The 26,451-nt window shown below is 35.7% G+C and overlaps 1 protein-coding gene across 12 annotated transcripts in view; it reads right to left on the bottom strand.

Annotated features, from left to right (window-relative positions):
- Nucleotides 1-384: 384 nt before the first annotated feature.
- MBNL1 (muscleblind like splicing regulator 1) overlaps nt 385-26,451 on the bottom strand; it is a 205,015-nt gene continuing 178,948 nt past the window's right edge. For 4 of the 12 annotated variants that reach the window (XM_047099749.1, XM_047099747.1, XM_047099755.1 and 1 more), the window contains 7 exons: nt 20,286-20,543; nt 19,044-19,097; nt 17,990-18,143; nt 10,375-10,410; nt 9,590-9,684; nt 6,557-6,631; nt 385-3,811 (listed from right to left, as the gene is read on the bottom strand). In XM_047099749.1, coding sequence (XP_046955705.1) covers nt 6,575-6,631; nt 9,590-9,684; nt 10,375-10,410; nt 17,990-18,143; nt 19,044-19,097; nt 20,286-20,543 — 654 coding nt within the window. In that variant the 3' untranslated portion in view covers nt 385-3,811; nt 6,557-6,574. Of the gene's footprint in view, nt 3,812-6,556; nt 6,632-7,706; nt 7,771-7,812; nt 7,892-9,589; nt 9,685-10,374; nt 10,411-17,989; nt 18,144-19,043; nt 19,098-20,285; nt 20,544-26,451 lie in introns of those variants that run through there. The other 8 variants (XM_047099752.1, XM_047099756.1, XM_047099753.1 and 5 more) reach the window with 5 other exon arrangements.

The following is a 26,451-nucleotide window of genomic DNA, read 5'->3' as shown; positions in this document are numbered from 1 at the left end:
ACTTAGAATGCCTGATTTCCAGCCCTAGCCTCCCGAAGAAGCCAAAGAGAATTTCTTTAATAGCGCTCTAGAACTGGTAAGAGATTTTTTTTCCTCCCTTATGGTTTTCCTCCTCTATACTCAAAATAGTATCCAACAGCAAGCACTCGAAGTGTCAAGGTAAGAGAGGGCAAGACGTTTCAGAAAATACAGGGCGATGCATCACAATTGAGATTCTCAAACTTGGTATCAAAGGACAGTTAGTGAGAAGAATAGTGAGTGCCTTCCTTGCAATCAGTTAAAACCAGATAATGAATTTTCGTAACGGTACGTTCCTTAAGACAGACAGGCATGAATACTCGAAACGCGCACAAATAATTTACTCTTCAGTCTCAGATACACAAATATACTTAAGAAAGAGAAGTTTTATTAGGGCAATTTCACTTTATTTTTCCATACAGCAAAGTCAACTACTGCAGTAATAATAAAATAAGCATAAAACAAATTGCAGCCCAAGACAAAATACATAATTTTAAGCAACTACAAGCAGAAAGTAAGTTGTGATTACATAATAGTAAAACCAAGCACATCTGTCCTTTCAGCAGATGAAAGCGGTAGGGTTGCTGAGAAGTGCAGCCAGCGGGAGTGAAGGCTGGATACACGAATTCATTAAACAAGTGCCCATGATCACATTTGCTTTTCTGAGTGCTTCTGAGTTGAAAATTAAAACCGTGAAATTTGAACTGCGTTTTGTTTTTTCACCTGCTGAAAGAACAGGATCCTACGGCAATTAAAAAACAATCACATAACAACTATAGCTACGGTGTGCTGTTTGGTTTGCCTGTTTACGGTTTAAATTTTGTGAGAGTCAATACTTGTTTTGAAGATTTTTTTTTTTTTTGTGAACAATAAACCACTGAAATTGGCAGAAACTGATTTGTATAATATATGTCCTTAGTATAGTTCTTTCTCTTTTTTTTTTTCGTTGAAGTTTTAAACATGCAGTAGTTTTGAAAAATGTAAGGAATATTTGATCCATGATTTCACCTTAATGGTTGAAGTACCTGCTATTTTTGGTAATGATCTTCAGGCAGATTTGGCCCAATGGAGTTTTTGTCAGTCATGAGATCTCGGAAGGATGGCATATCTTTCCAGCTGAAAAAATCCTGGCAAACTACAAGCTGTCCACAATAAAGCAAAGCAACATGTTTGAAGGGGTATGGAGTGCTAACTCTGTGCCACTTTTGCAAGCAATTTTGCTCAGTCTGTCATTTTATTAGCCTTAACAAAACTCCTTGTAATTATAGACGTTTTTATTCAAAATAAGATCTTACTATTATACAGGTTTCTCTCTTTTGACTATATACAGAAGTGCAAAAAGTCAACCTTCTCTCTAGACGTTCCAACATGCTAAATTGCAGCATAATCAACCCTCAAGAGTTTGCACACACGCTATAATTCTCATTACGTAAACTTTGAGTATTTGGATTATCAACAAAAAAGTCCCTTGTTCTATTTATTGATTATGCAGCTTATTTATAACAAGGCCTGATATTCAGGGATTTCAAAAATATTAAACAATACTTTAACATTTGAAATGGATACAGTAGAAAATAAATTTTATTCTAATATCTAGGATCTAGATCTTCTTATAATAACTAATTACAAACAAAATAAATCATCAAAATATTACTCAATTGTCTGCCAGGATTGTTGCGATAGCAACAACTTAACTTCTTACTTAGCAATGATTATATATTTATAAGATATCCATATAAAAGATCTTTGTTCTTTTAATGAAAACTAGACAAGAACTAACAATGACTGACATTCTTACACTTTAATATTAAATCAGTAAAATATAAATCATTTAGTTAACAATAATACGAATATTCGTATGACACTACATGTAATTCAAAACTGAGTATGTTATGAAGGAAAAACTACTTTAATTTTTTTTTGTATTTTGAAAAATTCATCGGTAAAATCTAATAAAACAAGAGTCTATAAACTGAAATGGTATTCAATTGTTAATAGAAAATGAAATCTAATAAATGTAGGAAATGAAAAACTACATTTTAACAAGAAAAATAAGTAATATTCTATAATGTAACTAACTACAATAACATGTGAAGTCACCATTACTCTCTTAACATGATTGAAATTACATTGGTATGGGTTCCAACCCGTAATGTAATAATCTAAGGCTTTAATAGATGTACAGTACAATCAGTAAAATCAACACATCAGTCTTATATTAGAAAGCATCTCTCTCAAGCATAAAAACTTGCAGTAAACTTGGAAGTATGGAAAGTTCTATAACTGAACTTTCGCTTCTCCCATTCCACACTATAACTACCAGTGACCTGGCCCCGACGTCAGCAATTTTTAGAACTGCCAATCAGAGCAAAAATATCCTTTACAAGCTGCAACATCCAAACCACAAAAAAGGAATTCCTTTGGATGAATCCATTCTTAAAAACTGAATGCACATCTATTTTTTTTTAATTTTGTAAAAGGCTTTCTAAGGCTATAAGCAGTTAATCTGAACAAAACAAAACAAAACAAATCACATATAAAATTCACCCATGTACTTAACCCACCCAATTACTAGGTTAATTAAACATTTCCCATTTTCATATTTTGGTTTATCATGCATCTGATGACAGTGCTGCTTTCTTCTTTGTTTAGAGTCACTATTTTAAACGTGACTGTGGTGAAGCATTTAAGCAAATGTGAAACCATTTTTGCAAAGCATTTATAGTCGTTTGACTTTTGACAGAGCTATAAATAGAAGCAAAATAATTTCCTCAAACATTTTTTTTGTTATCGTGTCTCAGAAATGGCATATCCCTTTTGAATAACATGTTACACAGTATAGTATGCATAAATATTACACTACAATGCATTAAAATAATTTTATATATATATCTATTATATATATCTCCAGTATGTGTGAGTTTATCGGTATTGAGAGAGTTTGTGTTGTGCTGTCTATTGTTACTGTAGAGTTAAATTGGCCATTTCTGAGACAGCTTTGGTTTCCAAAAAAAAAAAAAAAAAAAAAAAAAGGAAAAAAGAATGGTGCCCTTTGACTGATTAGTACTAGCAAATAAGCAACAAAATGTGGCTCTGAAAACAATAACACTGAAGAAATAATACTCTAATTTGATGTACAGTCTATGGCACTTCATGAGAATCCTTAACAACATGGTACTTAAAGCCATGATGTGCTTTAAAAGATACACAGTTGTGGTTTTGCTTGGCACATTCATCTCTGTCAGATCCCTCCCTCACCACATCTTAAAATCTATTACATTAAAAATATTACTCTTAAACAAAAATGACTGTGCATGCACGCTCTCGTCTATAATGGCGATTTTAAATACAAGGTGCACCTTTGTTATTTGTAAACCTTGAAAGAAATAAACTTATTTTTAAAAAATTATACCTTGGTCTACAGACGTACCAATACATAATAGAATCATGGTTACACCATAGTCTGTCTTTTCAAGATGGCATGAATATATAGGAAACTAATTAGGTATGCATCTTTTAATGCAGAACTCTGTGCTAGAAAAGAAAGACAATGTTGTTCTTCTTTCAGACAGGAATATCACCTCAGCACAAATATCAATTAAATGTACAAAGTGTATAGGCAACAGTGTGCAGTGGATTTCCATGTTGTCTCTTCTTCTGGTTAACATGCAATATGTGGATGTCTTGTGGCTGAGGGGTTTTTGTGTGTGTTGCTTGACGGTATTTACAATATGGCTAATGACCTCGTCCTTTACGCTAACCAAGCACACTGTCCTTTCCTCTTTAGTATGATCTACAAGGGAAAAAGAGACAATCTTGGTTAAAACAGAGAGAAAGTCTAAAAAGAGAAGATGTTGGTTAAAACAAGGCAATTTCCAGTAACTACTTCATCTGAAAACCGTATTGCTTGGTTTAAAGAGTAAAATACACATATGTTGTTACATCTTCATATAGAAACAAAAACCACTCCCCAAGTACAAGTGGACCTAAATTTACAACTCTATGACAATAAAATGACATGCACAGCCTAATAAAATTATGGGCTCTGCTCAAATATTACCCCATACTAAGCTAAAAGTATAAAATATGTTTGCAGAATCAAGGGGCATAATATAGTAGAGCTCTTTTTTAGCACTATCATTGTGGGGCAGCATTTAAGCTCACTTTAATTCCTCTCTCCTGTAGGTTAATGGGTTGCAAGAATACTGGTTTGGCCCCACAAAATTAAAATCCACGCTACAGTAAGTCCTATTAAACATGACTCACCATATATGGGCGCTTGATTAGCATAGCATATGTTTGGAAAAAATTTATACTGTAAATAACTGTTTTGGTTAATTTAAAGTTTGGAGTTTTTTTTTTCCCCTAAAGCCAAGGGAAAGAAAAATCCCTTATGTTCCTGACAAATTAAGGTGGAACAGATATCACAATGTACTTGTGAATTAATAGTTTCAGTTTTTACATGAACTTTGTTCTCATCAGAGAATCTTTACATATTAAACGTATGCTTTACAGTACAACCTCAAGCATGAAAGAAGTCACCATTTTGCTCCACTCAAAAAGCAGTTTAATTATTGCAACTACGCATGAAAATGGGCAATCAGTTGTTAAACAGAACATTAAGAGCCTAAGATGCAATACACGTAAGTCCACTGGTTTGCTAATTGATGAATTTACAGCCGTTTGGTATCATTTGTTTTCAACCTGGATTATCGCTCAGAAATAGAACATAGTTATATACACACCAAACATACCCAATTGACTACAAAAGCTTGAAGCAGGGTTTTAGAATCTGTGAAAAGGAGAACTTTTCATCCAAACCTACATATTAAAAGGAATGTGCTTATTGAAAAATGTGACTCCTGTTCAGGAGAATTTATTACCAGATAATTGAGAAAGCTTATGAAATAGACAAAAATCACTTTCAAGAATTTAATCTGTGATTGTAGCATGTCTTTGGTACTACTTCCTGGACTGCTCTCAAATTTTGTCTATCCTCTTGTCCTGCATGGGCTCAGCCTTTGTCCAGCTCTTGCTATAGATTATTATCGCAAGGGTCTCAGAACTGGTTCTCTGCCACCGTCTCCTCACTTGACACACTCACAGTCCCTTCTGAAAGGCCCTTACTCCTCCCTTCTCTTGAGCGCAGCCCTCACTGCCCCAAGTCACTATTTTCTGACTCTGTTGGAAAAAGTTGTTCCTTCATCTTTGCTCCAAGAGAAATTTGTTCAAACCTCTCATTTTATTAGAGTGCGCAGAAATTAACACCTTTATCTCTTGTCTGTTCATCTTTATCTCATTGGCACGGTAACACACGGTAACACATAGCACCAAAAAATCATTTGCAAATGTGTTATTGAAAGGAAGCAGCAAGAAGGATCACCCATCTTATTTACGAGATTCAGTTTCAAATACAGAGGCTCGTTTTAAATATAAAACTATAAACATGAAACAAATATCCTGAGCATATATGATAGCTTGAATGTGTACATACTGAATAAAGCATAGCCTCTGAGGATGAAAAATGGCCACCTTTCCCAAGTGTCTAAGTCAAGGTGCTTGAAGGAAAATGACAAGACTTTCAAATTATTTTTCAACAATGACATTTTCAGAATTATACAATCTTCTAAGGTTGACTACTTTGAAGTACCTAAAGTTGGATATGTGGATGTATGCATATGTATGTATGTGAGTGTGTGTATACATTGATTTAAAGCCCGACTCTTTATATCTGAATAACCCCGTGTGCGGTGAATCATGAGGTGAAGTGGGTACGTGTTCTCACATATAGGATTTAGCAAAACATTAAAAAATAAAACAAATGATGACCTACACTGGAGCTCAGCAAACTACTAGCCGTGAGCCAATCAGACCTGCCACCTAATTGTGTAAATAGAGTTTTACTGAGACACAGTCACACCATTTCATTTACATATTGTCTCCAGGTGCTCTCATGCTAGAGTGACAGAGCTGAGTAGCTACAACAGAAATGAGTGACAATAGAAGCCTTATATAGCCCATGCAACCACAAATATTTACTGTCTGGTCTTTTCAGGAAAGTCTGCCAACCCCTGATCTATACTAGTTTTAAGTCATATTTTTTCTTCACGTTTGTGTTTATTTCTAATATGAAACAAAAACAAAACTTATTTTCCTTAAGAATTACATACACGTAAGTGATATTAACATATATTATAAATTTTTATAATAATATTCCTTACAACCCACCTAAGATAAAAACGGGAGACCTTTCTTACCTCCTCTCAAAACCTTCAGCACTGAAGCATACTCTCGGTTATAAATGTACTCATTCGTCTAAGCTTTAATTTGCTTGTACATTCTACTTCTAGAACTGTGCCAGTCACAAGGCAGCTGTTCAATAAATATTTGATGACGTTCAATTTAAAAATAATAAAAATAAAAGAAAACATATAAATATTTTCTCTGAAATTCTGCAAAACTTCCTGAAGTACATCATACAAATGGTAGCTCAAAAAAACACTACAAATACACACTATATATTACAGAAGGAACTTACTGTTTAGTGATGAAAATTCTACATCTGGGTAACATACTTGTGGCTAGTCAGATGTTCGGCAGATATTATGGGTATCTAGCAAATAAAAAATTATTTAATGAATGATCCATGCAAGCAAGCCAACAACCAAGAGATGAAAACATTTTAATATTAATTTTTTTTTTTAAGAAAAGTGAAATTCAGCTGTGAGGTGACAGTCCTTATCTGGCCAACATAACAGTAAGTTAATGTAAACTTAATGTCAAAGGAGCAACTCATTTTTAAAAATCTTTGTGTTAAATACTATTCTATAAATGTTATCAGTTTTTAGGAAGTAAGAGAAGTAAAACTATCCAAAATTCATGCACAGCAGTAATTGAAAGAAGCCCTTTTTGTTGGCCTACACACACACACACCTGTGGTTTCAGTTATTTACTAACCCATAAATCAAAGTAGAAAATGCCTATTTTTGTGCAACCAATTTCTAACATTTTCGTTCAACTTATGGTTTCTAACTTTTTTTTTTCCCCCAAATTAAACGTACCAGTTAAGAATTTTAAGAGAGTATTTCAAAAGAACCAGATAAGAGCTTAAGTTTACTTTGGAACATAGTCCTGAATCCTGATTGCACATTTGACTGTATTATAAATGGGCAAGAGCTTTAAAACACTTGAGAGACAATACAATAAGAAATCAATATAGAGGTGACTTATTTCAATGTTCCCCAAAGCTATGAACTTCCAATTTGTAGCCTGACTCTCCTCCATGCCAGAATTTTTGCTGCTAACCTGGGAGAGGCAGTGCGGTAGACTGAGCCAGTCCAAGGACTGCAAGCACAGGTTCTCACGCTAGTGCATCCATTTCCTGGTGGTGTAAATTTGAGCCAAGCACTTAATTACTCCATGGCTAAGTTTCTTCATCTATAAAATGGCACTAGTCCCACCTCACCAAGGTTGATGGGAGAAGAGTGAAATCACATACATGAAGGCATTTTGTTGTTCTTTCAATTTAGATGTCCTAGACTAATGCAACATATTACAATCCACAGTCTGGAGTGTAAATGAATATGTCTCTATTTTATTTCCATTTCTCAGCTGACATCTTTACACAATTTTACAGCATTGGCAAATGGCACGAAAATGTGCTCCAAGCATAATGAAGCTTCTCATACCATTTTTCCTGCTGCTGCAGGACAGGATGTTGCACCCAACAGTGTAGAAGCATCAAGGATGGGGCTGTCGAAACATACCAAGGACCTTCAACACCAATCGATGCAGATGAAGGGCCAGCTATAAACTTCTGCATGCATGCAGGCTGCATTTTGTGGCATCAGCTATTTCCAGCATTGCTAATATACTGTAGGCATATACATATGTATGTATATGTAGATATAATATATGTGTGTATATATATATCCATTTCCCTTTTCTTTCTTTTGGTTGTAAAACAGTATGAAGACCCAAGATTATGCATGAAATGGTCACAGCACAATGCAAAAAGTAAAGTGTCCCCTACAACCCAGGTGGCCCAGGGCATGTTGGAATTTGCTTTGCTATAGTTCTGCTTACACCAGCAATTCTGTCGTCATACATGGTACACAGAGAGCTCAGCATCATTGATTTGCCTCATAAATGGATTACGGTGAATCCATTAAGAAATTTCTGCCATAGATTACTTACTAACATGCCACATATGCACAATCTAGTATTCTTGTAAATGAGTCTGATGTGTTAGCATAAATCTGGGGCTATTTTGACAAGCTTCAGAAAAACTAATGGTTCTTTGCCAAGAAATGTTTAAAGCTTGTCTGAAACTTTAAAATACATCCATTTTGGCATGCTGCTTATGAAAGTTTTTAATGGCTACACTAATAGCTTGCAGTTCTTCAACAGTACATGATGTACTGTGGAGACAAGGGTGGTTACTTCTCACAGCAATATCTACAAAGTCAGATGGCGCTTAACTGGCCTTCTCTTCCCAAGGGGCAATACACTGATTCTCATCTCATAGTGATTCTTTCACGTCATTTGGCTACATTTAACCTTAGTCTGTGGGTTATCTGAACTTTGATTTGGCTCCAAATGTCTTCACATGCTATTAACCTTACTGAACTTTGCTTTCATAACAAACATACTTATCCATTAAGGCCAAAACCCACTTTACATAAATTTGACTTTGATTCAACCATTATTTTCCAGAATATAATTAAAAATAGGATCAGAGAATGTTGGCTGAATCAATGTCGATTTTTAAATATTAAATATTTTAATAATCATTTTCTTTAAATAGTCATTCTTGCACATTGTAAAATTCAAATTTCTGAAACAGATCCCATTTACTTAAGAGTCATCTGTGAAATTGTTACTCCAAAAATTTCTATGGAACCCAGAATGACTCAATTTACCGTATTTGATATCTTTTTTCCCTTCATAACTCTCTAAAATCTATGCTGGGTAACTATAGAAATATGAGCACTTAGGGTTTTTGTTTCTGTGTTTGCTTTTCATTTAAAGCAGTGAGAATCAAACCTTGGACACCAATTTATTTTTAATATACAATCTGCTTATCAAACAAAACTATAATGAATTTATAAAAACTCTATTTACAAGAGTGGTCATTTGTGGCATCTATAACATATTTAAACATCTCGCTTTTTATTAAGAATTTAGGAAAGAACTAAGAAATTGTACATACCAAATGTTTATCATAAAAACCTTAAAATCGCCTGCAGTTTTGATTGGTCAAAACACCTGAATGATTGAGACCAAATGAGAATTGCTTGTGTAAATATCATTTTAGTAGCTTTAGAAATGGAGCCGCGACAACTTTGGAGCACTTATAAATGGCATAAAAGCATTCTGCTGCTCATCATAGAGAGAATGTGTAGGCCAACAAGAGGTATCTTTGAAACCCCATGCTATTAAAGCACCCTCTACAGCCCTCACGTACACACGATTCCCACTGACCTCAATGGGAAAGCCACGTGCGTAAGGGCTGTTGGATTGAGCCCTATTAGAGTTGGTTTTTAAGAAACAAAGCTGTAAATTAGCAAACCTGGTTGGCTGTGGCTGTTGCAGCGAAGGGAACACTTGTGGCAGATGTTGTTGCTGCGGACACAGTGGCTGGCGTAGCACCGTGCACCATGGGAACTTTCGGAGGGAAAATCATATAAGCAAACATACAGAAGAGTGTAGCAATATGGAAACCATGGCAACATGGAGGAGATAATTGGGCATGGTATTTATCACAGCAATAAGCCATGTGACGGGACATCATCACCAGCGAGTGACATGCAATCACAGCGCAAAGCAGGACAACATTCCAAGGAGAGAAGGGGAAGGGAGATGAAAGAGAAAAAAAAGGGGAAAAAAAGCTTGTTACCATCAAATCAAGAAAATTGACACAAACAGGCTTAATTTGCTACGTCAAAAACAAGAATTTTATATAGTGTTCACAGTCAGACATTCAAAATCTAAGTCAAAATACAGGTATTTACTTCATATATACAGTTATCTGTTTGAATGAAAGTATTTTTTTCTTATTTATTATTATAAAAATATACAATATATTACTTTTATGATATAGTTTTTTTTTTTTACACACCAGAACTCATAGTCCAATCAAAATCCACCAAAGGTGACTAAAGGAAACTTGTGTGTAAAGAAAACATTTATGTGAGTCCATGTCAATTAAATAGAAAATGGCATTTAATTGACAGGTGTTAGTAAAAGGGAAATGGACTTGCCCAATAGATACAAGTTAAACTTAGCAGTGGATTTTGAGGGGCTGTGAGGTGCACCATAGGTTTAAGATAATCAAGAAACAAAGCTGGCACCTACCAACACTTGTAGCGGGTGTCATGCACAATATTGAGCCTGCCCATCATGCATTGCAACAGGAAGGTGGATTTGAAAAGGGAAAAGAATTAAAACATCCCATCACACGTGTAATTAGGAAATTCATTTGAACAAAGAAGAAAAATTGTTATTATGGGAACAGTGGCATGTAACTGTCAGCACAATCAAATCATACAATAGCACAGTGATCAATTAGAACTAGTCTCAAGTGAAGAATAAAAGCCAGTTTAACTGTGTGCTGGTACACTTTGTTTCTCCTGATTGCTGCCTATAAGTAAAAGTATTTTGGGAAAAGTTTAAACTCGCCTAATTCTTTTAAAAATAATATTGTAATTTGTTTTGTTTTAATCTGGTTACTAGCCATCTGGCGGCTTTGCTATTTCTGACTTTAACATATGAATGTATTAACATTTTCCTTATATTGAGCACATGTTAAATAATTAGAGAAATTACTTATTATTAAAATGGTAGGTAATCCAATGCACAAAACTGGCTTAACAATGTAATAAAACCAAAACATTCATTTTCATTCCCTTGGTTTTTATTTCTCTGTTCACTGTAGCAGCAACCACACAGACATGGAAGGGGTTATGATCATCCATCCATACAGGAATTTTATTTGGAAGGATACCAAGAAATAAATTATGCATAAAGAGAAAGTGAAACTTCTGCATGGCCTTTGTTTGGAATTTAAATGTAGGCAAACATTTAGAGAGGATATACTTTTAGGTCCTGAATTGGTTTAATTAACAGGGATCTGGGGAAACAGACTGGTTTTCACTGCTGGTTTAGACCTTCAGGACGTCTTGGAATAGCAAATGCTCTCAAATATTTCACATAGAAAAAAAAATTAATTATATATATATGTATGTATATATTACACATGGGGTGTTGGCATTGATGTTTTTTCAATGTTCAACCATGATGCTAAAATATTATGTATGTAGTACCTGTTCTCTTTTACATATAAACATTGCAACATACAATTTTATGTTTTTTTCTTTTTACCGAGTACAGGGCACTTTCCCACATAAAGAACTACTGTTCTTTCTATGAGATTATTTTAGATTTCTAGGTTTTAAAATATCAAATGATTTTATATTTCTATCTAAATCTTGGCACATCCTATTTAAACACTAGCAGCATCTGGGATGAACATTTGTTAGACAAATATCTGCCAATTGAGTCTTGTCAGAGATGGCCCTACAAAACAAAGCTGCCATTGAGAAACAAGGATTACTGAACTGGCGTCCCTGGAACAGCTGCAATTAGTCTGTTATCACAATTAGACTGTGGGCACAATGATCAGTGATTAAACTTGGTAATGGAGCTAGGGAGGCATCCGCCCAGGTGGCATAATATTACCCTGACAGTCATTTGTTAAGATGCTTGAAGATCTCTATCATTTGCAACTACTACAGAGTCAGACTTGGGAAAGAGAAGAACAAAAACAGACCACTAATAACAAAGACGTTAATGTGAGACAGTAGAGCAAGCGAAATTTAATCCTGGGTCTAGATCCTGTGAAATCGTTATCCTCTCAAGGTGGGGCAAGAGGACTGACTGGGAAAGAGAGGATGAAAAGATGAAGGAAAAGCAATAATGTGGTATTCAAGGAATAGGAAAGCCGGTTTAAATACTGTATGGGTAGTAGGTTTTCAATTTACCATTCATTATTATGCTGTAATTTGCCTATTATATTTCATCCCATACATAATTTAGCCTGCACATGCGGAAAATGAATTAACCATCCTATCTGTCTAAAAGCCTAAAGCTTCTATGATTGGAATTTTAGTTTGAATTATCTTCCTCATTACCATTATAACCAGTGCACACAGTTTTGAGAGGGATTTGCAGCAAATAAACATAAGGCAGCAATGAAAATACTAGCCAGGTGCAATAATTCACAAAAACAAAGACATTATGCTGTAGGACCCACTTACCGAGACCAAAAATCACTTTGAAATGACCATAATATCCATCTTTACAACAATGGGTTGATTTACTAATAATGATGCACAAATAGCCAATTGAAATTTTTTCCCTTAATTTTCAACACAAGGAAATGTTTCAGTGAATGCATTTGTCAATTTCAAATTTCCCCTATGAAGATATTTGCATAGCAGAATGAAGTGTTTCTGAGGAGTGCGTTCCTATTTGAAGATGCAGGAAAAACAAGTAGGAAGGTAATTTGCAAATGCGTTGTATGCACAGTTAAAACTACTTCAAGGAGAAGGGCAAGAAGTAGAAGAGAGAGAAAGTGATAATGGATATTTGGTTGGAGGTCTGAACTTGGATGTGGTAATTCAAGCCTACTGATTAGCAGTATTAGGCTGATTTAAGATCTTCTAAAACTTGTATCATTTGGGACTAAAAGTTCACAATCAATTGAAATTATTTTCGAAATTGATATCTGAAACAGCAACAGCTTCAGTTTATTTCTATCTGATGTTTTGAATTCTATTCTATTGCAGTACTGAATTTAAGAAATGACAAATAAAACCTAGTGCCTACTACTTTCCAGGCTTTATCCTAAACGCTTAGACCTGCCTATGATAGTGCTTTAAGAGAATGTTTTATGAAACTATGTTTAAAACTCATTTAAATGTAACCTTATGAAATAATCACATTATCTACATTTTATAGGTGAAAAATAAAAGGGATACAGAGATTATAACTTGTGGTGGATCTGGATTTAAACTTCCAAGCCTGATTTAAAATCCTATGCTAAGATGAAAGTAAACTGCATTAATTTCATTAATTATAATAAAAGTGACAAGCTGGGAATTTTTGTTTTTGTTTTTTTTTTTTCTGTAAAAACACCCCCATCCCCTGCCACCTCCCTTCTCACTCCTCCCCCTCCAGGAAAATTTCCTGGCCTTCTGTTTCTTTATGTCTGGTAAGTTGCAACACAAGCCAAAGCCAAAGTTGCTTAAAGCAAACTTATTTTTAGGTTTTTAAAAAAACCATCAGCCCACACTGAGGGCAATATGCTAGGAAGAGGGAAGAGAGGTGTGCTTCTGAGGGTAGAAAGCAGGCAAAAATGGTGAGGGAGAAGGGAGAGGAAAGAGGCAGGGAGTCTGCAGGGTCCGTGAGTAGTTGGGTATGTAGTCTATTCTTCCACCATAGCTCCATGGGCACAGGCTGCCAAGGGAGCGTATGCTGCTTATGAGGCTAAGGAGCTCAGGCAAGCATGCCTGGACCCGAGGCAGTCACAGGAACCTTGGAGTGTGTAGCTTGCTGAGACCTTGTAAGCATGGGCCATGATCATACCAGCAGTGACCAGTGCTGACTGAAGAATGGAGAATGGGCATCTTATCTACCCTACTGGATGGCACAGGCCCTCACCTTGGGTGGGGGGAGGGGGGGATGGGAGGGAAGAGAAGATGTGAGAAGGGGGTCCTGAATCCTGGTAATTAGACCCCAGTAAGGGAGCCTAATCTCCCAGTGAGATTAGAGTTTAGAGTTGGACTTCATTTGAATTCAAGAAAATAAAGTGATGTAAATAAAAGTGGTACTTCTTACTCCAATGTCAAGGGTGAACTCCATACCTACAATGTAAGTAGACCCTAGATTATACATACACTGTACGAATAATTAATTGAGTTTTAAAGGGTGAAGATTTTTTAAAAAGTAGTATATCTCTAAAATTTAAAAAAGAAGCTTGGATATGAATTTACTCCAGTAACTGTATTTATTTTTAAACGAGATGGAGGGTATAAAAGCACCAATCATGGGGTCAGGGTATCAGTAAGGCCTAGTTCATTTTTTGGGCCAAATCATTTTTAAGGGCTTGATACAAAGAGCTCACAGATTTTGAGAGACTGAGTCAAACCCACCTGACCTGATTTCAAGTTCTGTCTAAACCTTACATACAAGCCATGCAACTTGGAACAAATCATTGGACCTGACTAGGCCCCAAATTACTCATTAGTAAAATGGGACCATTAATGCCTTTTGGGGTCGTTGTGAGAAAATATGAGATAATGTATATAAAGTATCCAGTGCAGTATGGCACAGAGCAAATATTCAATAAAGACGGCTGTTTTGAACACAATGTGTGAAACAACTGGGCCTGAAACCATTAGGGAGTTGTGGGGCTTGGATTGGACAGAATGCACACCTTGTAAAGGATTTACATTCTGATTTTATTTAAACATTCTTAGACACTTCTGGATTCTAGATTTAACCCTTGGGTCATAAATTTGCAATCTCCAATATGAATACTGGCATACCATGTGGCATACAATAGATGTGTGTTGATTCAATGAATGGATGGACATGGGTGGATGGGTGGATAGATGGATGGATGGGGAGACAGGTGGATGGATGGATCAATGCATGGGTGGATAGGTAGATGGATGGAGAGAAAACTGGGAAGGACAGAGGAAGGAAAAGAAGGAAGGGAAGGAGGATAAGAGGGAAGAAGAGATAGGTGGTTGGAAGGACAGATGGATAAATGATTGGATGGATGCACAGATAGACGGGTGGATGCCACATAAGCCTAATTTTGTTATTAAAAGTTATATACATAATTGTTTTTAGCTAGTTACCTGGCTTGCCACTGAACCTTGATCTTTTGCCAGCAACCCAGTCTATATACATAGTTACCTCCTCAAATGACTTAACTATGCTTCACTGTAACTTCAATGTAACAGACCCACATACCCCTTAAGTTATTACTGAAGCAAGAGACCACAGAGCTCTAAAACTCTAAGTTGCAAAAAATAAATAACTTCTATTTTCTTTTGAGTTCCAAAAGAGCCTTCAGAATATACCTTCCAAATCATTATATTGTGGGCAGATGGGAGGCTCTAATCAAATAAGTCATCTGCACAATAACACAGTCTTTGGAAAATGAACTTCCTTTTTCCCAGGTATTATATTTGAGATTACACAGATGTGTGGTAGGATGGATTTCCTGTAGTTCTCAAAGGGCATTTAAAAAATTGAATTAGCTGTAAAATTTTTTTTTTAAAACAGAGAAATTTCATATGCAACCATCCAAATGAGGTAAATATCTGGGAAAAAATCAAAAAGACCTGCAATACTAGACATCAGGGCCATTACATTAGATTGTGCAGGTCTACACAACTAACCACGGGAAGCAGAGACACAACTACCCTATAATGTAAATGGAGCCACAAAGGATGTGCAGTTTACAACAGGTACAACATGCCAGGCAGATATTTCTCTGAGGCAATAGAAGCTAAGTCAAAACACTCACCATCCTCTTTAGATTGGGCCTGTGCTCCCCAGTGCCTTCCAGACCTCACAGCTCCTAATTTATTTCTTGCTCCATTTGTTTATATATCCTTCCTGGCCCCTAAGGCATTTTAGTTTACATTCTTTGCATCAGATTTCTTTCTTTTCTGGCTATCTGACAAAGTGGTTTGGCAGAAGTAAAGACGGGCTATCCATTTTAACCTTTTAATGTCATAGAGCCAAATTTTTGGACACAGGCACATATGACAAATGACAATATTTTAAAAGAATGATGAAGGTATTATCTACTTCTGATTATGTGACTCATAAAGGTTAAGCCCTTTAAAAGTGGCTTACAGATAAATGTAATTTTATATTATTGTAATAATTTCATATCATAGTGATTAGAAATATCAAGAATAGAATATAGACTATCTCCGATGCAAAATTCATCATAAAAATGCAAATATTTCTTAACATTTTTAGCACATTTCAATATACTGTGACACATTTTATTTACATTAAGAACACTTCGTTTCTACAAGAGAGAAGTATGATTTTGAATTGCAAATGTGTTTGTTTTTCCCACACTTGATCCTTACCTAGCATCTTTTGCTCTGTCTTATCCACAGACTAAAAGCCTTTCTAGGGAGAGATTACTGTCAGAAATATCATGCAATTAATGGTTATGTTTATTTAGCAACGTCCTTAGTCATCTGAATATTGTTGGAGAAACTAACGTAAATCCCATTTAATAAGACTGAACTGTTAGGTTTCCCTAAATAATATATGGAGAGAGTTAGATGTTTTTATTTTTAGATTTTAAATAATGAAATTCACTTCTAATGACACTGTTTTACTGAATGAAATAAGCTGACAAAAATAATCTTTGGTTTCTTCAAAGAGACTATGGTAGTTACCCACAATCTCTTAAAAACTTTGTTTAGTGATTTGACTATAGAAAACTTGATATATTCGCTGAAGACGGCATAAATCTAGGGGCATGGCAATTTATATAAAAGCAAAAAGATTACATTCTGGAAATCTCTGAAAACCTGTATGTGTTGAGAAAAAAGTTTCAACCTTATAAAGTGTAAGAGAAATGTGATTTGCCCCTCAGAATGCAATAAATATGCTACAGATCAAAATGATGTAATTTGTATTCTAAAATGGACAAACTGCAAATGCACAGATACTATTTTGTAAGTACAATTACTTTATCCATGGTGCCTAAGGCGTATGCATTGTAAGTCATGTAATATTCCACATACTCCAGTTCACCGAATCTTGTTACATATTCTACATACGGATGGCCAGCTTTCAGAGATGCACTGTATAGAAGTTGTGCTTGGCAGTAAAAACTAATGTGAGTATAACTTATTCTTTTGTTCGCTATTCAAAAATAAATTCTCACATTCTCTCGTGGCATTGCGAACCTAACGCATTTAAGTACTGTCAATATAGCATAATATACTAATGGTGCTGGACCTCTGACATACATACCTCATCATTAATTAATTTAATTAGTGATAAAATTATTTTATTAAATAAATCTCTGAACCCATGGTAATTATCTTAGAAAGGTTAAGAGGTAAAGGGGAAAATAGGACTAGAGTCTGGTTAGTTGAATTCCAGACTATACGAAGTTTAACATGGATTTCCTGAAGTCAATGAAGGGTGCATAAAAATAATAAATTTTCAGGTAATTAAATGACTGATTAATGTTTCTAAATTTTATACCCGTGCAGATAGTTCTACAGTATGTTTATGTGACTAAGTTGAAATCCACTGAAACGACAAATGAAACTCAATAGTAGATGTAAACTTGTACTTCTATTAGCTCATGAGAAAATAATGATTTTAAGCAATGTACTGATTGGTACACTTTTTAAGTGCTCTGGAACACAGAGTCAGCTTTTGTTTTTTTGTTTTTTTTGTTTGTTTGTTTTTTTATTCTCCACCTCAAAAACAAAAAGGCTGAAAAATAAAAATCAAAACTGAAAGTGTCATTTCATAGAATTCAAATTTACTCTGGAATCATGAAGGCAAAGGGGTCTTACAGCAGAAGAGTGTCATAAAATAGCTTGACAGACATAAAACAGTGTTGAGGAAAGAGAAAAAAAAAGAGAACTATATTTCAATTCCGAATTACACACACCAAAATAAATCTATAAAATACCACAATGATCTTTGATCCATTTCTCATTACACTAAGATTCTTAGTTTTTAAGGAGAACCACATGAGATACCTCAGTTCATCCGCTACTGCTGACCACCTTACCTTCCAACTATCTATGGCTAACGGCAAACTGGGGGCCTGGCTTATCTGCTCTACCAGCATATCTATCTGCGGCTCCCCAGATTCGTTCATGAATAAGCTCAGACCCCTTACCTGGTGGGAGAAATGCCGTATGTTGTTGCAACTGCATGTTGGCTAGAGCCTGTTGGTATTGGAAAATACCAGTGTTAAAGACTGCGGTGGCACCGTTGGTTTTTTCAAGAGCAGGCCTCTTTGGTAATGGGGGAAGTACAGCTTGAGGAATTCCCTGTTTAGTGAATGAGTATAAAAAACAAATACCAGTAAAAAGAGAAAAAGAAAAAAGAAAAATCAGTTGAAGGCTAAAATTGTTAGGAAGCATGAGCAAGCAAGCAGCAGAGCACTGAACTACCCGGGGGGTGGGGTGGGATTCCAATCAACAAAAATTAAAGGGGATCAAAAAAAAAAAAAAAAGCAAGATAAAAGCTTTAAAGGAAGCATTATTTTTGTCCAAAACAAAACAAAACAAAACAAAAAAACAACCCACTAGGACAAGAGCACATGTTATAATGTGTTAAAGTGTTTTAAGTCCCATAATGCTTCAGGCTTTCTGTGAGAAGCCACTGATTTGGGGCAAGAAGAAAAGCTGCACTGCGAGCTCCATGAGGACTGACAAGTATAAGCAATGTTAATAGTTAATCGTACAGAGTGACCAGAACAGGTAAAATAAAAACTCATCCCACTCATCTCCTCCCCACCAGACCTACCTACACATGCAAATGTCCCAGAGCATGCAAGTTTTTTTTTTTCTTAAACACTGAACTATAAATATTAAAAAAAATAAATAAATAATTCTATCACTAAAGCCATGCTAACCAAACAGGTACATAAATATACAGTCAAAAATACATTTTTAATGTCCTTAAAGTATTTCACTAGAACATTCTACAATGTAGTTAAACTGAATGTGGGCTGCTGGGCTTTCGGAATCTTTCATTGTATGATATCCGTCCAGGTACTCACAGTACAGTCTTTCCACTAATTTTGTCAGGAAACCACACTCAGTTTTTCATTGTACTTTACAATTTTATAACAGAAAAAGGAATATATATTTTTAAATTGATAAAAAAAAAAACTTGTATCTACAATAAAGCTACATGCCAAGCTAAAAGGTGAAAGGTCATAGTACCAGGTCAAAGGTTGCCTCGAGGGGTCGCTTCAGTGATTTGACAGCCGACTGAGTCTTAATTAGCAGGCAGCGAGCACATGATGGCAATGGGCCAGTGGGGTTCAAGCGCATTAACATAAACAGCAAGCAGAGGTGCATCATGGGGGCAGCAGTGCATTTTTGGGTAGGTGAGAAAAAACAAATAAAAAAACAAATCATCGGAATGCCATATACAACGAATAACAAGACTAAGCATGCACAATAAAGGCACTACTGAGTTGTTATTGGGAGGATAACTCCTCTTTGTAGTTAATTACAAACAAGATACTCTAACAGAAAAAAAAAAAGAGTGAAAGGTAGAGAGGAGGAGAGAGTCTGCCTTCTGTATTTTTGCTCAAGTATCCATAAACAAACACAGAAAAGACCTCTCTCGTGATTATTTTACTGTGCTGTGAAAACCACACAGTGTTTTTTATGACTATTTTCATGATTAAGTCTTTTATATATTTATGTAAAAAAAGGACAACATTAAAACAGCTAAGCAAAGAACAAAGAATGGACTCATTAAAATCAGCTATTAGATCACATTAAAATTTACCTTCAGAATATAGGTGTTTCTGTTCTAAATGATCCAATTTCTTCCTTGAGTACTGCTGTCTTTCTCCTTTCTATGTAATGGCATAGTCAAGCTTCTCTAGCGTTACAATTATATTTATGCCACAATATTATTTAAGATGATCTAGATAGCACACTGTTCAAAATCTGGTGGCTAATCCTAAAAACAATTTTGTTTCAGCAACTCTCCTAAACAGTTCCAGATTATGTTATTGTTAAAAGCAAGATATATGTAGAGAAGAGCCTTGATGTGCAAAAGAACACACCGAAGGAGAACAATGGCTGATTAGATGGCACACAGAAAAATAAGAGGACTGAAAATGGCAGTATCGTTAAATCGGAGAGGAGACAGGTGTTCTTTACAAAGCAGAAATTTTAGAAACCCTATATCCAGAATAAGACAGAGTATTAAGAGTTAGGCCAAGGGTAGGAGCAATCTGAACCATTTGAGGAGTTACCCTCACTTCTGTGAACGGTAACTTCATTATGTATTGTCTGGGATACCTGAACAAACATATCTTCAGCAAAAAAATAAAAATAAAAATAAAAAAAATTTAAGGTTAATAAATGAATAGCTTGTAGTCAGATCTAGTCATTCAGTTTGCTGTACTGACTGCTAACAAAGAGAGAGCTGATGTCTCTACTCACCATGGCAGCTGCGGTGGCTGCTGCCTGAGCGGCTGCAGCCTGGTTGACCTGGTATTGGGCAGCCTTGATCTTGGCTTGCAGATGTGCAGGAGGATGAAAGTATTTGCACTTTTCCCGTGAGCATCTCCCTTTGATGTAATCCATACACACGGTCACTGTGTTGTCATTGGTGTCAATCATTGTGCTGTCAGCGGGATGAGCAAACCGGCAATCGTTTTCTCCTCTGTTGCAGTTGCCACGCTGGTACTCTCGACATACCTAGGAGGTCATTAAGTGCATGGGACTTGGTCAACAACGTGGGCAAATGCGATCTTTCTGGAGAGTTTAACTTAAAGGTGGTAGAGGGCTACACGCGAAAGGGGAAAAGACCATTTGCAAAAAAAAAAGAAAAAAAACACAAAAAAACTTGAAGAGTTCCTCCTTCGGTGCACAAGTTAAGCCCCATTTCAGTAAAATTTCTGTGAGAAAGAAAATACTAATACTAATTTAATACTAATTATGGTAAAGCATCTAATTTATACTATGTTGATGTATTTATTAATTACTGAGGGAAGAAGAGTAACTTTACAGTGAAGCCACCACTTTAAGCAAGTGATCAACATGAAGATCACCAGTAAGAAGACATAATGGCATTGTGTATCTACTGATGGGTAGGACACACTGGAAAAAAAGGTCACCACATCACTTTCATTGTATCGTGGCCGAGAATGCATAACCGGCATTTAATCACATATGTTTTCACTCTTATGTGGATCCTGAGAAACTTAACAGAGGACCATGGGGGAGGGGAAGGAAAAAAAAAAGTTAAGAGAGGGAGGGAGCCAAACCAGAAGAGACTCTTAAAAACTGAGAACAAACTGAGGGTTGATGGGGGGTTGGAGGGAGAGGAGGGTGGATGATAGGCATTGAGCACTGCTGGGATGAGCACTGGGTGTTGTACGGAAGCCAATTTGACAATCAATTTCATCTTAAGACAAAAATCATGAGGAAATATTGGACAAACTGAAATGGAAGAATGTTTTAGAAAAGAACTGATCAGTCCTCTTCCGAAATGTCAAGGTCATGAAAGGCAAATAACGATGATAAACTGTCAGAGACTGAACGATCCCGGGGTCAGAGAGAGGAGGTTTGTAGGACAACTGGTAAAATTTGACGGCAGTCTCTAAATTGGTTAAGAGCAGAATATCGGCACTAATTTGTTTTGTAAGCGAGAACATGGCCATGCAAGTTGTTAATACTTGGGTAAGAAGGATAGGCAGGAACTCATGGTTCCGTTTTTGCAACTGCTGTGAGAATCTGAAATTATTTACAAGTATAAAAAGTAAAATCTGATAGCTTTGTAGTCAAATGTTTCCAAGAGCTAATTTTTTTTATTTTTTATTTTTTTTTTACCCTTAGAGATCCTTGGTAGCTATATAAAGCAGATGGAAAAAGATTCTTGTTTATTTGCTTTATACCTATTAATTTTGGATGGAGTCCCTGGGGAAAGGGTGCAAATGGATTATTTCTCATGTGTCTGCTCCATTTTGACTCTTATTATTAAAGTTTGTCATGAGGGCTGCTCCAAGCAGGAGTCTGCCAGCACGGTCTTCATCTGGGATAGTGTGACCTTTTTACCACAAGAGGGCCATCTAAAACACAGAATGTCCTTTTTAGTATTTTCATGTTCCTGCTTCTTGTTTCACACAAACAGTTTTTATTTTTCATGTTGTCTTCTCACAAACAGAAAACACACAGATCCCAAGCATTTTATTTTGCAGTACAGCAAGGAAGTGAAATGGGAACCCTGTTATGATTCAAAAGGCACAGGTTTTCTTGGATATGTGTACATAAAATGATCCCATTTAATTCTAGGTACTTTTCTCTATTATATTCATATCCCATTACTGAGCAAAGAGCTTCTTTTAAAAAATACCACTATAATTTGTATCATGCCACATCTTAAAACAGCATTATAAATGACATCTTGCACTATTTTTAAACCTCAAGCTAGCTGAAGCTTTGTATTCCACATACACAGCAATGAGCCAACTTTATTCATCATCTCATTCACTTTCTTCAATTAAAAAAAATTACTGAATAAATGCTATAGGCCGGACACTCTGAGAGATATTAAGACTACAAAAATGACTTAGGAGGTTACAGAAGAGCCTTTTTCTTCTTCTTCTTCTTCTTCTTCTTCTTCTTCTTCTTCTTCTTCTTCTTTTTCTCATTGCATTTCTCTTCTTGAACATAAGAAAACAAGGATAACCAGGAGTTGATAATTTGAAAGTGATTAAGCCGTTATCCAGAACTATTGTCCTCCACACTGGCTGGGCACCAGTGTCAGTGGCAAAGCTTTCTACACCACAAATCCCCAGTCCCTAACCAACACTTACTGAATTAGGCTTATCAAAATAGACAGGAATAGAGACACACTTAAATGAGAATAAAAACTTTTCACGTATGTATATGAAATTGATGCTACATTTAGACTATCGCATGAACAAAAAGGCTGTTTTTCCACATAAGCAAATCTACGTCAGTGTAGTCTCATGCAATAGAAAACTGTATGTGACTGCACACTTCTGGGGTGAGTTCTCCAGGAATTCCTGCTTTCTCGAACGTACTCACAAAGAACCTGGCAGCAGGTGAACTAACACCGTCTTTCAATTTATCTTACTCTGCGCCACACCGACAAGAAGATCCAAAGGTGAGCTTTTTCAGAACTATTAAAATCTAAGATTTGTTATTTTCCAAAAACAAGTAGGCTTAGGCGTGCCTGTGCCAGAAATTTGAGCGTCATTCTCCCAAAATAACAACCTGGGTGCTGGGCTGATTTTGACTTTTTATTTCTCTTTCTGTCTCAACATTATTTTTATTTTCAGTGATATAAACTTACATTCAGATTGCATACAAATAGTCTTCATTTAATGTTTTTATTTATTTAGGAGAGAGAGAGAGAAAGACAGAGCACAAGGTGGGGAGGGGCAGAGAAAGAACGAGACACAGAATCCGAAGCAGGCTCCAGGCTCCAGGCTCCAAGCTGTCAACACAGAGCCCGATGCAGGGCTCAAACTTACGAACTGAGAGATTATGACCTGAGCTGAAGTTGAAGGTCTAACCGAATGAGCCACCCAGGTGCTTCTACAAATGGTCTTTCTAATACACCTTCTCATTCCTGTCCATCTGCTTTATACGTGTGTGTGTGGTTCCTACAGGTTAAGGAGTGGTTTCTTATCATTTTCCACTCTTTGTGTCTTGCAAGATGCAATTCAGAACTTTAAGTCTATCTAAGAAGAATTGATAGTTAGTGTTCCACTTAGAATTTGTCCTAAAACTAGCCTTTTCAAAGTTTCAAAGAATGTAGTCAACTGCTTTTGTACGATATGCATTTTTTTACTTGTTTTTATTTTTTTCTCACTTAAAGTGCTCCTGACATGAGAAATGGAACAGAAGAAATATACTGAGATAGCTGTTCTCCCATTATTTTTGCTCTTGAAAAAATAAAGAAAAACGATGGAAAATCTCCTGTGAAAACTTATACTGCTAAGAGCTGTATACCAGAGGGGCCAGAGGGGTTTGCCAAATGCTGGATGTGTGTCTATATCATTGGTACCTACCTGAACAGAACAAACTTCCCAACGCTTTGAAAACACCTTTTTCTCTAATAATCATCACCAATAAAACAGGATCCATCCCTGGACCGCTGAATTTGAGTTTGGCCTGGTTTCTCTGAGGAACTCAAGAAAACTTTAGACTATACTGATCTTCAAAAGAAATATCTTAGGTGTGGTTTCATATTAGCAAATTATAACTGGCGGACAAGCTTCAATAAACTTAATCTCGGAATTCAAATCAGGATAAGAAATTGTAGGATTTACCATATGGAGAATTTAAAACACAACAGGTAAAATTAAGTTTGAAAATCCTTAACAACATTGTGGTTCTTTTTGCTTTTCCAATCCAGTCTTCTGCATGCACACATTTTTCAAATAGTTATAATTATGGTATAGCTACTACTTGGTGACCTGTTTTTGTTCAACAGTGCATGTAAGTGTTTTTTTAATTTTACTAAAATATAGTGTCTAGAGTGATCATTTTTGATGGCTGCATTGAATTCCATCAAACAGATGTGCAGAATATAGGTAACTCTAGCAGAGATCATCTAGATTATTTCCAATATTCTCATATTACAGATAACATTGCAAGGGATATATTTATGAACATAGACATTTAAAAATCATTTTCTAAAGTTACATCTGCAGAAATGGCATTAGCGAGGCAACAAATATAAGCACTTTTTATAGTTTGGTAAATGGTTTTCAAACAGATTAAATAGCTAAACACATAATGTGTTTCAATCAAAAAAATGTTGAATCTTTTACTCTACAAACATTAAGGCAGGATTTGTCTTATAAATCAGATAAGTTTTATAAATTTTCATACGAAATAGGTAAGAGGTTGTGTTTACATTAAAAGCCATCATTTTAATGAAGATATTCACTGAACACTTTTATTTTTTTAATTATTTTTTTAACATTTATTCATTTTTGAAACACACAGACAGAGAGAGTGTAAGTGGAGGAGGCCAGAGAGAGAGAGATGGAGACACAGAATCTGAAGCAGGTTCCAGGATCTCAGCTGTCAACACAGAGCCCAACGCAGGGTTCAAACTCATGGACTGCGAGATCATGACCTGAGCTGAAGTCGGACACTTAATCAACTGAGCCACCCACGTACCCCTCACTGAACACTTATAAATATTAAAATCCATTTCCAGAACCATCTATTCCATAATTATGGAAAATTAAGAGTACTTAGAAAATCAAAAAAATCAAAAGTACTTAGAAAAATTCCCAAAGGAATGTGACTTAATTCTATGTTAACTTTTTCTGTTTTGTTCTGTTAATTAAACAGCAGTGGTATAATGAAAAGAAAATGGAGTTTAGAATCAGAAATTGTGGGTTCTACTTAGTTCCTACATTTACCAGCTATGGAATCATGAATACCAAGAAAGATAATGTATAGATTAGCTGAAAACACACAATACAAATCTGGTTAAAATAAATAGTTCTGTTATTTGACCTCTAGGTTTTTTTATGATTGTGACAAACCTATTTCAAAATGGTCAGAATAATAACAGGTTTTATAACTATTATTAAATTCAGCAATGTTCTGCAAGTTAAGGCATTGAGCTTCTAAAGACATTAATGCCAACGTCTGACCTTATTCAAGGTGGGACAGTCATTTGCATGTTCGTTAAAGAAAGATCTGTTTGAAGTAGTATGTTTTGTGCTCGCCATATTTAAGGCAGTCATTTTTTTAAAAAAACTTTCAAAAGCAGGAACAGAGAGCTTATTACAATAGGGAACAGGGACTATTTTAATATTTTGGGAAGTCAATTTAAAACATAATAACAAATATGAAGGAGCTTATACATATATCATATAACATACAACACTGTATATAAATATATATTAATATTTAAGGAGCTTCCATATATATGTACCTATTGTTCAACAATAAGCATCACAGACTTTATTTTTTACGAAGCTTGAGCTATATGAAACTTTAAAAGAGGAGGGGTGCCTGGGTGGCTCAGTCGGTTAAGCGGCCGACTTCGGCTCAGGTCATGATCTCACGGTCCGTGAGTTCAAGCCCCGCATCGGGCTCTGTGCTGACAGCTCAGAGACTGGAGCCTGTTTCAGATTCTGTGTCTCCCTCTCTCTGACCCTCCCCTGTTCATGCTCTGTCTCTTCCTGTCTCAAAAATAAATAAAAAACGTTAAAAAAAAATTTTAAAAAGGAATACTGGATAAACAATGATTTTATCAAAGTACCACAGCATTAATGGTCATGAGTATATAATCTAATGCCAAAAAATTATCCATATTTTTACCTCAAAAAAGGATTATAATCTTCACATTTTAAAATTCTGGTGATTATGGACAATGATCTCAGTAGACTGTATAATTAAATTCCCAAGGAAGAAATCTGATGATGTGATACCTACTTTCAATGCTATCTAATAATTGTACAAATTTGGCCCATCTGAACTTCATTTTCCTCCTTCTAAAAAAAAATGAAAAAAAAAAAAAAAAAGACACCCACGTCAGCTACCTCAGAGGATTTCTGTTAAGATCAAACGGGAGATGTCTTTGAAATCTAAAAGGCAGAATCCCTCG

The sequence above is a fragment of the Lynx rufus genome, unplaced genomic scaffold, assembly GCF_022079265.1.
Source record: "Lynx rufus isolate CCGP_SWC_20201006 ecotype Redwood Valley unplaced genomic scaffold, mLynRuf1.p SCAF_5, whole genome shotgun sequence".
NCBI classification, from domain to species: Eukaryota; Metazoa; Chordata; class Mammalia; order Carnivora; family Felidae; genus Lynx; species Lynx rufus.
The sequence above is the reverse complement of the archived record's forward strand: the minus strand, read 5'-3'. Positions and strand labels throughout refer to the sequence as shown.